The sequence below is a fragment of the Terrapene carolina genome, unplaced genomic scaffold, assembly GCF_002925995.2.
Source record: "Terrapene carolina triunguis isolate 2854851 unplaced genomic scaffold, T_m_triunguis-2.0 Scaffold139, whole genome shotgun sequence".
Lineage (NCBI taxonomy): Eukaryota > Metazoa > Chordata > Testudines > Emydidae > Terrapene > Terrapene triunguis.
Window position 1 is genome coordinate 2,856,905 of NW_020664490.1, and position 13,394 is coordinate 2,870,298.

The 13,394-nt window shown below is 41.0% G+C and overlaps 1 protein-coding gene across 1 annotated transcript in view; it reads right to left on the reverse strand.

The window, feature by feature from the left end:
• Window positions 1–6,793: 6,793 nt before the first annotated feature.
• LOC112112818 (phospholipid-transporting ATPase IB-like) overlaps window positions 6,794–13,394 on the reverse strand; it is a 422,105-nt gene continuing 415,504 nt past the window's right edge. Inside the window, exons 32-33 of the mRNA XM_026653425.1 lie at window positions 7,879–7,986; window positions 6,794–6,889 (exon numbers count right to left, since the gene is read on the reverse strand). Of these exons, the coding sequence (XP_026509210.1) occupies window positions 6,794–6,889; window positions 7,879–7,986 (204 nt within the window). The remainder of the gene's footprint in view (window positions 6,890–7,878; window positions 7,987–13,394) is intronic.

The window sequence follows — 13,394 nt, forward strand, 5'->3', positions numbered from 1 at the left end:
TCTAACCGTAGTTTGACGAAACAGTGTGGACAAGGACCAGTCCATATTGGAACAATGTTACAAACCATGGTTAAAGCCCCATGCACACGACCTGCCAGATTCTGTTAGAAACTGATTTACCTGCAATCAAGTTACATTTTGTTAATTGCCTGTATGTTTAGTATGCTAATCCTGTAGCTAGAGTTCTTGCAAATGAGATACAAAGTCCCAAAGTAAGGATACTCAATCAAGGAAGCTCCTTTTCTTCCATATAATTTTTCATAGCTCCAATTAGCCATTTCCATCAAATATTCTAATGACCTTAAACACATCAAAATAGGAGAAAGACTCTCTATATTCCTTGTATACTAGCAACTTATTGATTTACATAATTGGTCTGAAATCTTCCCTTCATGATCGTTTTCTAAGGTCCCTCTTTGTCACGATACCAACATTTGCAACCTTACATTTATCAAAAAAATAATAAAATAAAACACCCAAATACCCTCAAACCTTCTAACTTGCTGAACCTTTTCAAATTTTATTTTTAAGAAAAGTTTCTCCTAGTTGATCAAGTGAACCACATTTTCAGAAAGTAGTCTTTGATTTTGCATTTGAAAAACCAAGCAAGGAAAATTTGCAGAAGCAAAATTCAAAGTTAGGTTAAGGCTGGCTTAATATTTGGCTGTATATTGCCAATTCTGAGTCCAAGGTGATTTTTCATAGGCAAGGTTTAAACCTGTGAAAACGAGTTCATATGGGAAAAGCTGACACAACCTTAGGTACAGCTGCATGAATGTAACAGTTTTAAGATCTCCACAAGGATTAAAGTCATATGAGCAATACATTTATTATACAACTTTAAGACATACCCAGGAGAGATTTGCTGATAAGCTGCCTGTAGGCAGAGAGGTGTTCTTGTTTATAGGACGCCTCTTCATGGTGTACATGTTTATTCAGATAATTTTACATTCACAATATGCCCTTTAAAAAAGATATTCTGTTTCATTTTATTCATCTCTATTTTTTTGTTTTTGGCACATCCTACAGCATGACAACATCAGAGACCTACAATGGCAGATTCGCTTATGAAAGTCATTCATGGATCACAAAAATAACTAAACCATTTCCTAAACAGATGTGTATAAGAGGCATGCATACTTCATTACCCAACTTTAATTTATCTGTACAAAGCACAGGCCAAAGCTCCAGAAAAAGAGTAAGTTCCAAAACCACATCAAGTGCAATGGAGACCCTTTCACATAATTATAAAAATAAACAAGATCAGAAGGCATGAGGACTTCAATCTGCAGGCAGAAGTCTGATTTCTGACTAACATTTGAATGAAGGGTTTCCACAGATTGAAACACTGACATCACAATGTAATGCGCGAGTGAGTGTAGACAAACAAACCACAGTCAAAACAGCCAATTTTCTAACCAGCACCAAACTCTGTGGAAATGAGATGCCAAAAGAACAACAGAAACCTCTGGAAAAAAATTTAAAACTGAGGCGAGGAAAGCAAAAAGACCCACGAAAATAGGAAAATATACACTGAGTTGTAGATGTTGTCAACAGTTGTGTGAAAAATGAAAAGAATAGTAATGTGAAGCATATTTAACACGACCATGGAAATATTGCAGATTATGCTGCACTAAAAACAGGGCTGCTCTTTTGTGTGGGCTCCTCTTTTCACAATCCATAACATGAATACAGACTCCCTCAAGTAGCCATGAGGTATACTCGGACTAGATTTTAGCCAAAGGACTGGTCACATGACCAGTGGGTTCTTCTAAAACTTTACAGTCCTGGCCAGCCAAACCATTTTTTTGAGGGGGACAAAAGTTAAGAGGACTAACGGAAGAGCTGGGGGTAGGTACATCATGCTCAGAGAACATGAACAAGAAAGGAAAAGAAGCTGCCTGGGGCCCTGGGCCAGAACAAGTAGGGGGCCCCTCCCCACTCCTTCTGCCTGTGGCCCCGCCCCGTTCCACACCTTTTGCCTGCGGCCCTGCCCACAGACCCACCCCTTTCTGCCCCTTCCCCAGGGCCCACCCCTGTTCCACCCAGGGTCTGCCCCTATTTTTCCTCCCCCTACAACTCCTTTTGCTCCTTTCTGCCCCTTCCCCAGGGCCCACCCCTGTTCCACCCAGGGTCTGCCCCTATTTTTCCTCCCCCTACAACCGCTTTTGCTCCTTTCTGCCCCCCCACACTGTGGCCCCAAGACCAGAGAAGCTCTGTCCCTCCGCCATGGGCCTGGGGTGCAGTGGGGAGCGAGAGCTCCTCCAGTTCCAGGGTCGCAGCGGGAGTCTGGGTGCTGGGGCTTCCCCCGACCCACCCGCCCAGCACTTCTGTTGGAGAATGGGGTCGGGGGCTTCCCCTGCCGCCCCGCAGCTTCTCCTGGAGACAGACTCAGGCGGCACTGAGGGCGCGGGGGGGGGAGGGGAGCTTCTCCCATCCCATGGCTTCTGCCAGAGTCAGGGGCCGCTGGGGGGGGGTTTCCCCCCATGCCACAGATTCTTCTGGGGATGGGGTTTGGGACTGCTGGGGCTTTCCCCGCCTTGCCCGCCTGGTGCTGCTGCCGGAGAGTGGGGTCGGGGTGTGGGGGCTTCCCCCGCCCCGCCTGCCCAGTGGCTGGAGCTCAGGGCTTCCACTGCCCAACGGCAGATTTTTTCCGTTGGCTGGAATCTCTGGGCATGGGCCCCATTGGTCCAGTGGCTAATCCACCACTGCCTAGAAAGCCAGGATGCTGGTAACAGACAGGGGTTGCTGCTGGAAAAGGGTAGTCACTCCCTGGGAAGAGGGAGGAGGGTTTGGAGCTGGTACCCCCTCCTCTAGGAAGGTACTAGAAGAGTAGGAAGCAGTCCAGGGAAGGAGCAGTGAGGCTGGAAGAGTAAAGTCCAGAACTGCTGGGTTGAGGTTCTATGGACTGGAACCCAGAGAAGAGGGTGGGCGCGGGTTCTCCTACCAGCCACTGACAGAGTGGCACCTGAGGCAGTGAATAGGAAGACTGTCTGGAAGGGGGAAATGCTAAGTGACCTGGCCAGAGGACTGAGTCATGAAGAGGAGGCTGCGGTTCCTGGACTGAGGAGGGGCTACAGACCAGAGAGACAGACCAAGTGATGACATGCAACTGGGGGAAGGGGTGTTGACCTGATGAGCTAATCCCCGGAATGGCCAGGAGGAGGCGCCAGACCAGCAGTGAATGGAGCACCCAGTATCAGACACTATCCTTAAACTCTTTCTGAAAGCACTACATATGAACCAAGAAGCTATCTGATAGACATTTTTGACGTAGGACCGTCCTCAACTCAGCCCAAGAAGTGTCCCACTGAAAGCACAGCGTCAGGAAAGAAAATAAAGCTTGCCATTGGCTGGAAGAGCTAGAAATCATCTCTCAAAATTCACGCAGAAAGTTCACTGGAGTGGCCCTGATCTTTTGCTGTTTCCATTAACCAAATTTAGGGCTGATGGTTTAAAAAAAAACATTTTGGTTAAGATATCAGTGATTCTCATCTTGACAAAAGAAAAGGTAAGAAGAAACTAAGAAGAGGCAAGAGAAGTATTAGAAGCTAGAAGCAGATTTACACAAAAAAACCTTGAAGGTACAGTGCCAACTCTGGCTCTTTCAACCATTGGGAAGGCAAAAAGCCTCAAATGTGAAAGACATTAGTAATGCTGATCTGTAATCAAAATATTGTGGCCAAAACAATACTTAAATCATAAGTCTGGAACATGACTACATACAACATGTCACCCAGCAAAAAACCCGAAACAAAACCTCACCACCACTAAATGCCTAACACGTCAGACTAACCACAGCACAGGAATTTTTTATTTTATTTTATTTTATTTTATTTTTTAAAGAAAAAACAAGACTAAAAATGGACAATGAAGTTTATGTATGATACAAATCACCTTTGAGCCTTCGGAACAAAATTAATGAGGCAAAGACCAACATAACATGCTTATATAGAGAGGGGGGGGGGGAACAGGAACTGTCAAATTGGAGGAGATCAGTGGTATCCTGTCTCTACCAATGGCTAATTCCAGATGCTCCAGAGAAAAGCATAAACCTCCCATAAAGCATTTAACAATACAATATAACAACATGGGAAGAGAGGGTAGAGGGAATCTTCTTGAGCCCAGCTGGTATTCAGATTAAGACCCGAGGCTCAATATATTTTTATTCTAGTGAGTGCAACCACACATGTTATTCTAATTTAGATAGGGCTAAAGCCTGCCTTGACTTTGTGTCTGGCACTCAATGAGGAGAGGAGGACAAAAACAGTCCCCCGACCCCAGAAACCCCATTTATGTGGCCCAGGTAAGGGACAGGCAGAATTGTAGCCCATCCCTATTCCTTTTACAGTACCATGCACCCCAAAAGGGGTAGGAAATAGGCAAAACTATGGCCCTGAACCCTGATGCTCTGACCAACAGAGCTGGCGGGCCACACAGAGGGTAATTAGCTGCAGCTCAAAAAGGAGTTCATTAGAAGAGAAGCAGCCTCTCACTGGGGTAGCAGTAACAGACATTTCCTAATTGCACCATCTTGTCCATATTATGTACCTTATAATATACATAGTTATATATTGATGTACAAAGCTACTGGGTTCAATAATATCTTGAGGCAATGAGTTCCACATACTAACAGGGAGAAGGGATCAGACTGGTGCCCAGTGTGTGCAGTATGCTCTGTTTGCAGAAATTTTCATTCAAAAAAGAGCTAGTCCAAACTGGCACATGTGCACAACTCAGACCATGCAGAGGCAAGGATTGTAGATTCCTTTCTTTCCTCAATACTACCTCCTATGTGAAAAACAACCAAACAAAACACCCAAAGAGGCTCAAGAAACCAAGGGGACCAGGCTGAGGACACCCCTGTAATAGATAATTTTAAAGCCTTCTGGAGGTGTAGACTTCAACTCCTACTTCTAGTACTGTTAGGGAACGAATGCATGGGTTTAAAAAAAGACCACCAAAAAGCTACCAAAGTTTTTCTACTTAATTTCCAGTGTGTCAAATCTCTTTTATTATTGTAAAATTTCCATTAGGTTACACTGGGATTTTATCACTGCTTTGTCTTATTAGCACTATGTTTCATTTGTTGTATTATGAAATGCATTAAGTGAAACAAAAGAAATATGTTGTCTCTGACAGTAGAGAATAACTCTTTAATTCAGTAGTTACTTCCCTTTTGCCCTGAAGGAAAAACCTGCATTTTTTCCCCATGTACGAATGCTCCAAACGTAATGTACAAGAGAAAGAAATACTCACTCAATAGTTTAATAAACCCCAGCAGAAACAATACATCTTTTCAGATGCTTAAATATCTGAGACTCTCCATGCAGACATTTGGTGAATAGATGGAATAAAATGCTTTACACATCATATTTTTGACTCATGATGGGGTGTGCTGGTTGTTATAGACACTAACTAAGCATTATAGTCATAAGGAACTAGGTTGCTTTTAAGTGCTATAGTATTTTGTGTAGTAGAAGTGTTTAATACATTTTGAAAATTAATTTATTTAAACAACTAGAAACACTCTAATGAAAGAGAGATTTAAAAACAAACTATAAACTCTTCACTGTCCCCACTTTGCTTTTAACAAATCTTGATTACTTACAATTGCAAAAAGGAAAAGAGATGGAATAAAGGAACATTTTAAATAGCCTGGAAGAAGAGAGGCAATTCATTTTACAGACTGTAGCCTAGTGTGGTCCCTGCTCATTTGACCATGGTTTGGTATTGTGCAGCAAATTATTTCTCGAGAGCCTCTGTGCAAGTTAATGGAAGTTCTACAGAAGCTTCCTCCATCTTAGGGATCTTCCATCATTTTCAAGAGGTAAAAAACTTCTCTTTTTTCCCCTCTCCTCCCCTCAAAGCATACAAACTAGGGAGCAAAAATATAACACTACAACACAGTGGTACTGTTTAAACTAATGTTTATGCTGAAACCATATATTATATTACATAAGGCTCCCTTTCCCCCAAAGGCTCTTGTACTTTTGCTAAGATGATGAACAACTCCATAATGTCTTCAATAGTGATTACTGATCCAGGAACAGCTATGCAAGTATTGGACTACATAAATGATCTCACTCAATCACTCAGAACGTAAATGTTGTGTTCTCCACAAGAATAAGTATTGTTTTACCCTCAGCAAGATATTAATGTCATATCTCAAGACATCGTTTGTTCTGGAAAACCAAAGAGTATAAAATAACATGGCTTAAGTAGAAAAACATTTTCTATAAAGTATTTAAGCAAAAATAAAATGCTATTTAACATCAGTTACTTTGCTCTGGGACCTGTGGGTTACATTGTGGTTAACATCCACTCCAGTCATGGTGCTTTTTTTTTTTTGGGGGGTTATTGCAATAAAAAAAGTTCTAAAAAACACTGCATTCTGGAACTGAACTTTATAGTCTGAACCTTCTAATATGTGGGACTAGTTTACCTTGACACTTGTGCATTAAACATGCTGGTGCATTAATAGCGACATTAAGAGTCTGCTGTTATAGATTGCAAAACCGATTCATGGTTGGGTATGAGACTTAATCAAATTTCAGCCTAATTTATGGAAATGTGAATTAGAGTTGGTGATGCAAATGTGCACTGTGAAACACACTGAGGACATTATGAAATACTATCAAAGGAATTTGGTGTTTGTCTCTGCCAGTCATATGATGGCTGATCCCATCCTGTCAGCTGTCATTCTCTCTCCTTGCTTTAGAAAGCTGTCCATGATAATCTACTAAAATCTCCATTATCCTCTGCATTGTACCACAATCTAATGAAATATTTATTAGACCAGAACCATGCTGAAGCAGAATGATGCCAGAATTACTACATCATAGGTTGCAATTCCCACCGTCTCTCGCAGACGAAAGGATGCCAACCACTATATGAAATTATGTGAAAAGTAACCTTATAAATAATTAATTAAGTTCACGGATGCTTTGTGTTTCTAATGTGCAAAGATGACAATGTATAAAAATTAATTTGCTTAGGTCCACTATTATAACCATTCTCATTTTGCCTTTTCCTCTTCTCTATAAACAAAAGCATCTTTAAAGGTAACTCCAAACTTGCTGTAAGAGTATCTTTTCCAGTAACTTACTGCGACAACATTGGAGTTTGCTTGGAGTAGTATTTTATGGTATATTTGCTAGCCCCTCATTTCCGAGGACTCTCCTATTCGAAATACTCTCATTGAAGGAGTTTTGACAGGCTCATTATTCTCTCTGTTCACCACTGGTTAAAATAATGACAGGGTGAATTTCACCACCTGCAACAACTGACAATGAAGGAACAAATCCAGAACTCCACTAACATTGTCAGGGGACCTATAACGTATAAGCTTCCCTTCTATTTCTGACCATCCCATAAGTTGTTTTCAGGTACATTCTCTGTTTTCTTTTAACAAGTTAGGAGAAAGGAGTAGCAGAAAACTGAGTATACGAACAGAGGAAACACACAACCCAAAGTTTTAAAATGTCAAATTTTTGTCTGGCATTTTGTCAAACCTTTGTTACCAAGAAAATCTCCCAAAGCCATTATTAATGAAGAGCCTAGGTCCATTCCCACCCAAATCAATGGGAAAACTCCATAGACTATCTACAGCACATACAGTGACTTACACTGTGAATAACTTTGAGAACCAAGCTAATTGGTTTTAATTACTATTGTAAAACTTTAACACTTGCGGGGTGCAGGGAGGTTTTAACTAAAGCTTAGGTGCACTCACTGAAGGCATTTCCTTTACAGGCACCATCCTGTTGCTGTATGAGCAATGCAGGTAATATTACTTTCCCAAGGCACTGAAGACAAAGGGCTGCAGTCAGAAAGCACACTCACCAATCTTTCCCATATCCAAGCATGAAAACTAACCTGTCCAAGCATGTCTGGTGCAATGGGAATGGTGGGCCAGATGGCCGAGTAGACTCCGAAGAACACCAACCAGAGCAGCATGCTTCCCCAAACGGCCAGGTGGCTAAACTGTAGAGGTGACAAAAGAGAACACAGTACAGCTCTCTTTCCACTTAATAATGCCCACATTATTATTTTTCTCCTAGGAATCTTTTTCTGTCCAGATCTCTGTCACTCTCAACTCACAGCTGTCTACTGCAGTTGGTTTTAGGCCAGTGGCACAGACTGGTTTAAACAGCACAGACAGCTCCCCTCTTTAATCTTTTCTCCATGACACAGACAACCTTTTCAGCTAGTCTATCTTACTTGTAGCCTCAGAAACTCATCAGATTTTCCTTAGAACTCTGAGGTGCCCTCTGACTCCTGGTTCCCATTTTACTCATACTGGGTTACGTGAGGCACCAACGTGGACGTTTTCAAAGGTATGAGTTAGAGATCACACCCACAAAAGTTCTATTATGCCATTGCATGTATGCATATAAGCCACGTGCAACACTAACATAGCCATTACTGGAAGAAGCTAATAGTGTGTTATACACAACGACTACAAGAATAATCACTATTATGTACTGATTATTTTTTAAATATGTGCTAGGTGATTTATGGATATGGAAGACAATCCATGCCCCGAAGAGTCTACAGTCTAAACAACTAAAAGAAATGGATGAGGGAAAAGGAAGCAACATAATACCAAAGTGATCAAGGAGATGTACTGCATAAGTTGAATACAAACAGTGTGATGTCATAAATGACTGTACATATACACTATTGCCAAAGGAGGGTTTTAGAGACTTAAGATGGAAAGCTGAGGTTACCTTTAATACTGAAGAAGTGAATGCCATTTTATTTGGGCTCACACGCACTGTCATGTGTTATTGCATTTCAAAAAAAGGAGAGAGTGTTATCTAGCAGATAGAGCAGGGGAACTATAAGCCAGGACGCCAAGATTCTGTGCCTGAAACTGTCACTGATTTTTCTAGGTGGCAAATCACTTCAACGTCCAGAGCTGCAATTTACTCATCTGTCAAACAAGTAAAATAATACCTGCTTTGCATGGGTACTGTAAGGCTTAATTAATGCTAGTAAAGTGCTTTGAGATCCTGGATGAAAAGCACGACAGATGCAGGGTATAGTTCTTAATAATAAATACATATTTTAAATGCTGATCACAGACATATATTGAACTTTCTGATTGTGTGTTGAGAGAATCTTACTAATCCACATTCTGAAAGGTGAATGCTGATGACCTTTCTGGAGAAAAATATGATGGACCATCAGGTCATTTAACAAGGTCCTATTGTACCAGTTTGCATTCTCATGCATATTTATTTTGACAGCTTGTAGGTGGTTAAAAAAATAAGTAAAAAATATTTAGAATACATACCAGACCAAAATTTTTAAAGAAATAATTTTAATAGTAATAATCTTACTGCTAACAACACTTAGCATTTACATAGTTAAGTGTGTTAAAGTTGCTTTATAAAATGAACTTATTAATCCTCAAAACAGCCTGATGGGGTGATCTGGAAATATTAGTGCCTTAATTTTATAGATGGCAAAATATGAGGCAGAAAGCTGGAATGATTTATTTGCTTAGACATACTGCCTCCTGAACAGGCTGCTTGTAAAAAACAACTCATTTTAGTTACTATTTTAAAAGTTTTTCTTACAGTTTTTAATGTTTACTTTATTTTAAATGAATGTAAATAATACAGGGGCAGCTTGTTTCTGTGCTCACTATGGGCTCAATCTCACAAGGCGTTAGTGTCATCATCTCCCACTGACTTTAGTTCTGATTGAGAAAAGCACTTAAAACACATGCTTAGGTCCTTTCCTAAATAGGGATGGACTTAAGCACATACTTAAGTGCTCTCCTGAATCAGAGACTTCTGTGGTAGCTGAGGGCGCTGAACACCTCCCAGCATTCAGCTCTTGTGGAGCTGCTGCAGGAATTCATATTTAAAGAAAAAATAGAATTACATGAGAAAAAACCCTGCAAAAAATCATTTTCAGAGCAGATTATTGCTCCCTCTGAGCTGCAGCAATTTCAGGCAATAAGCCAGCAGACTCAGCACTGTTCAGGTTGAAGCTTTTGCTACAAGTTGTTAGAGTCACTAAGATTAAAAGTGACAAAAATAAGCGGAGGAAGATCTGTAAGGGCTTTTTTTGCTTTTTAACAGGTGTATTTATGGAGAATGAGGGTGAAAGCGCATCTTCCTCTCCCCTTGCTCCAACCACATTGCCCCTCTCTGCAAACCCTTCACTAGATGCTTCTCTAATTCTACAACAGCTTTAAGCTCTTCAGCCTCACTTTCATCATGCTCTGATGCTGCCCCTACTTACATCTCTTCTCTCGTGTCCTCCCCATCTTTCTTCTTATGGTCACGTTAATGGCTTCTCCCAACACCTCATACGTGTCCTTTTCCAGCTTTCAGCCATGTGCCTTCTTTCATGATCCCTAGGCTTGGAACAGCCTCTTACTTCCTGTATGCCATGTGCCCTCCCTCTCCTGCTTGAAATTCCTCCTTAAACACTTAATTTGGGTTGTCTCGCATTGTTGATTTCACACTAAAATGAACTGGCTGATTATTCTGATGTAATAGGTGTAAACCAGAAGTAACTGTTGAAGGTATAAAATCAATGTAAGTCAAAGGAAGATCAGGCCCATAGTGTCTCCAGTTTTCTCTTGCTGCTCTGTGTACCCTAGCTATTTTAATTAATTTGTAAGCTCTTCTGAGGCAGGAAGCTGAGCTACTATAAGTGTTAGTTGTGAAGAGCATGTTGCCGTGCTACATATAAACTATGTACAGCAGTAAGTCATTCTGAACTGTGCCACTCTAAAGTTTTAGCTGTACGTCATGGAACGACCATTGGTCAGACCACTCCCTCCACCCTGCTTACTGGATAAGTCAGGATAGGATCTGCTGTGCATCTGTGTCAGATCTATATTTAGAGCTTTCAGTTATACCTATCACATTCTCTCATGTGGCCAAGTGTATCTCTCACTCTTGAGAATAAACCTGCATGTAACCAATCCACTCGATGATGGAGAAGAGGCTCTCAGTCATACATTTAATACTCTTCAAGTAATACGAATGTTCTCCATGCATTGATTCACTCACAGCTGAAACAATAAGTGTTACCAACACAAGGCCCCCAAGGAGAAGCAAATCACCACAGGGCCCAAGTCAGTGAGTGAGGAATTAGGAGGAACTTTTCTTTACATTATTTTTATATCAGAAAAACTCATGCAACTAATATATAAAAGAAAGGAGGAAAAAAAAAACATGTCCTGCTGACAGGGAAGATTTTTTGCACATGCTGACATTTTATTAATAAAATTCTAGTATCAAAAAACATAGGGATTTATTGACCAGTATAAGTGCCTTTTTGGCTAAATTCAGAAAGCAGCAGGGTCAGTAATTGGTGTCTTTTCAGTCACATGGGGATAATTATTCAGGGAAGAGGGATAAGAAACATCAAATTATTCTGAATGTTACAGGATTTGAAGAGGCCCCATATGTCTAGGAAGCAGATTTGGATGCATCCACTTAGAGTGTGTGTGGTGTTCATTTGTTTTTAATAAATGTTTTACATTTTAAAATGGCACTGAACTACACATTAAAAAAAAATCTATGAACAAACAGCAACAAAAATAGCACTTATGTTCTTTTATATTTTTTAGATGAGGGAATGAGGCACCACATTCAAAATAATAAAGTCAAATAAAATGATCCACTTTTTCATCTTCAAAATGTTGTACAAACATTAACTAACTAATCCTCACGACTCCTCTGTGAGGTATCTAAGTAAGTATTGTTACATTTTAAAGCTGGAGGAGCGGAGGCAGTGAGATTAAAGGACTTGGCCAAGTCCATTAAGGGAAGTCAGTGGGGTCCGATGGGATATGAATGCAAGAGCCCCTGGATCACCTGCTTGTGCTCAGAACACTAGACCACCTCACTCCATTTATACTAGTAATACCACCGGGTTAAACCTTTATTGTTACTACGCAAATAAGAATAAATGATTTGTGAGGAACTTTACAGACATAATAGTCCCTGTTCCAAAGAGTTTGGTATAGTTAACAGTTACAAAAAGAAAGTTATTTGCAGCTGAATCATATATAGCCTGCAGAGTACTCCGTGGCCTACATTTTTAAGTGATTAGTGATTTTGGATGCCTTGATTCTTATATGCCCCACTTAAGACACCTCAAACTCCTATAAGATGTCTCAAATTGGGTGCCTAAAAATTGAAGCACCCAAAAACCACTGGTCATTTTGGAAAATTTAGATGTTAATATTTCTGAAAAAATTCTGTTAAGGAGGCATCAAGAGAGAAAATCACTGGATTTCTTGGATGCTATTACCCTAGATTCTGCCACCAATGGTATGCCTACCTATTGGACAGCAAGTAATAGCCAATCATTGCTGTGAATGACTCATGAATCTGAGGGTCAGAGAATATGTACGGTTTTCAATTATCCCCACATCTAATCAATTCTGTGGTTCAGAAAATGCAACAATATTTGAAAACACAAAGAGAGCACTAGTATATAAAAAACTCAGTGTACTTGAAAAATAAAGAATTGCCCAAAAAAAGGGTCTGGCACAAAGCCAACTGAAGTCAGTGGAGGTCAAGCCCTAATTACCTATTGGTTGCTGGACACCTTTTGTTTGGTACTGCATGTATTACTTCCAAAGTGGCTATGTAGTGGATCAGATAATGGAAAAGATGTAGATTACAGGCCAAATTCACTGACTTTAATGGAGTTACTCCAATGATGGCCATACTCAATATATTAATTTAGACTGTTTACAGGAGCCAGGCTAATAAAAATGTTTCTCTTTTTCCACTTCAAAGTTTTGATGCCACGTCCTTGTCATTATATTATGCTTAGGGCCCTACCAAATTCACGCTCCATTTAGGTCAATTTCATGGCCATAGGATTTTTGAAATACAGCAGACCCTCGCTAGAACGCGTGTCTCTATAGCGCGAATTCGGTTATAGCGTGGGACTGCGCATGGATCCCAAATTTAATTACCTTCATTGGAATCCATGGTAACGCGGTCCCCACTATAACGAGGTCCCCACGTTAACGCGGGACCGCGCATGGATCCAAAACCCCACATTCTAGCGGGGGTCTGGTATAGTAAATTTCATGATTTCAGCTATTTAAATCTGAAATTTCATGGTGCTGTAACTGTAGGGGTCCTGGCGCAAAACAGAGTTATGGAGGGGTCACAAGGTTATTGTGGAGGGTGGGGGGGTTGTGGTATTGCTACCCTTACTTCTGTGCCGCTGCTGGCGGGGAGCTGCCTTCAGAGCTGGATGCCCGGCCAACAGTCACCGCTCTCCGGCTGCCAAGCTCTGAAGGCAGTGCAGACGTAAGGGTGGCAATACCGCGACCCCCCCCTAAAATAACCTTGTGACCCCCCCTGCAACTCCCTTTTGGGTGGACCCCCAATTTGAGA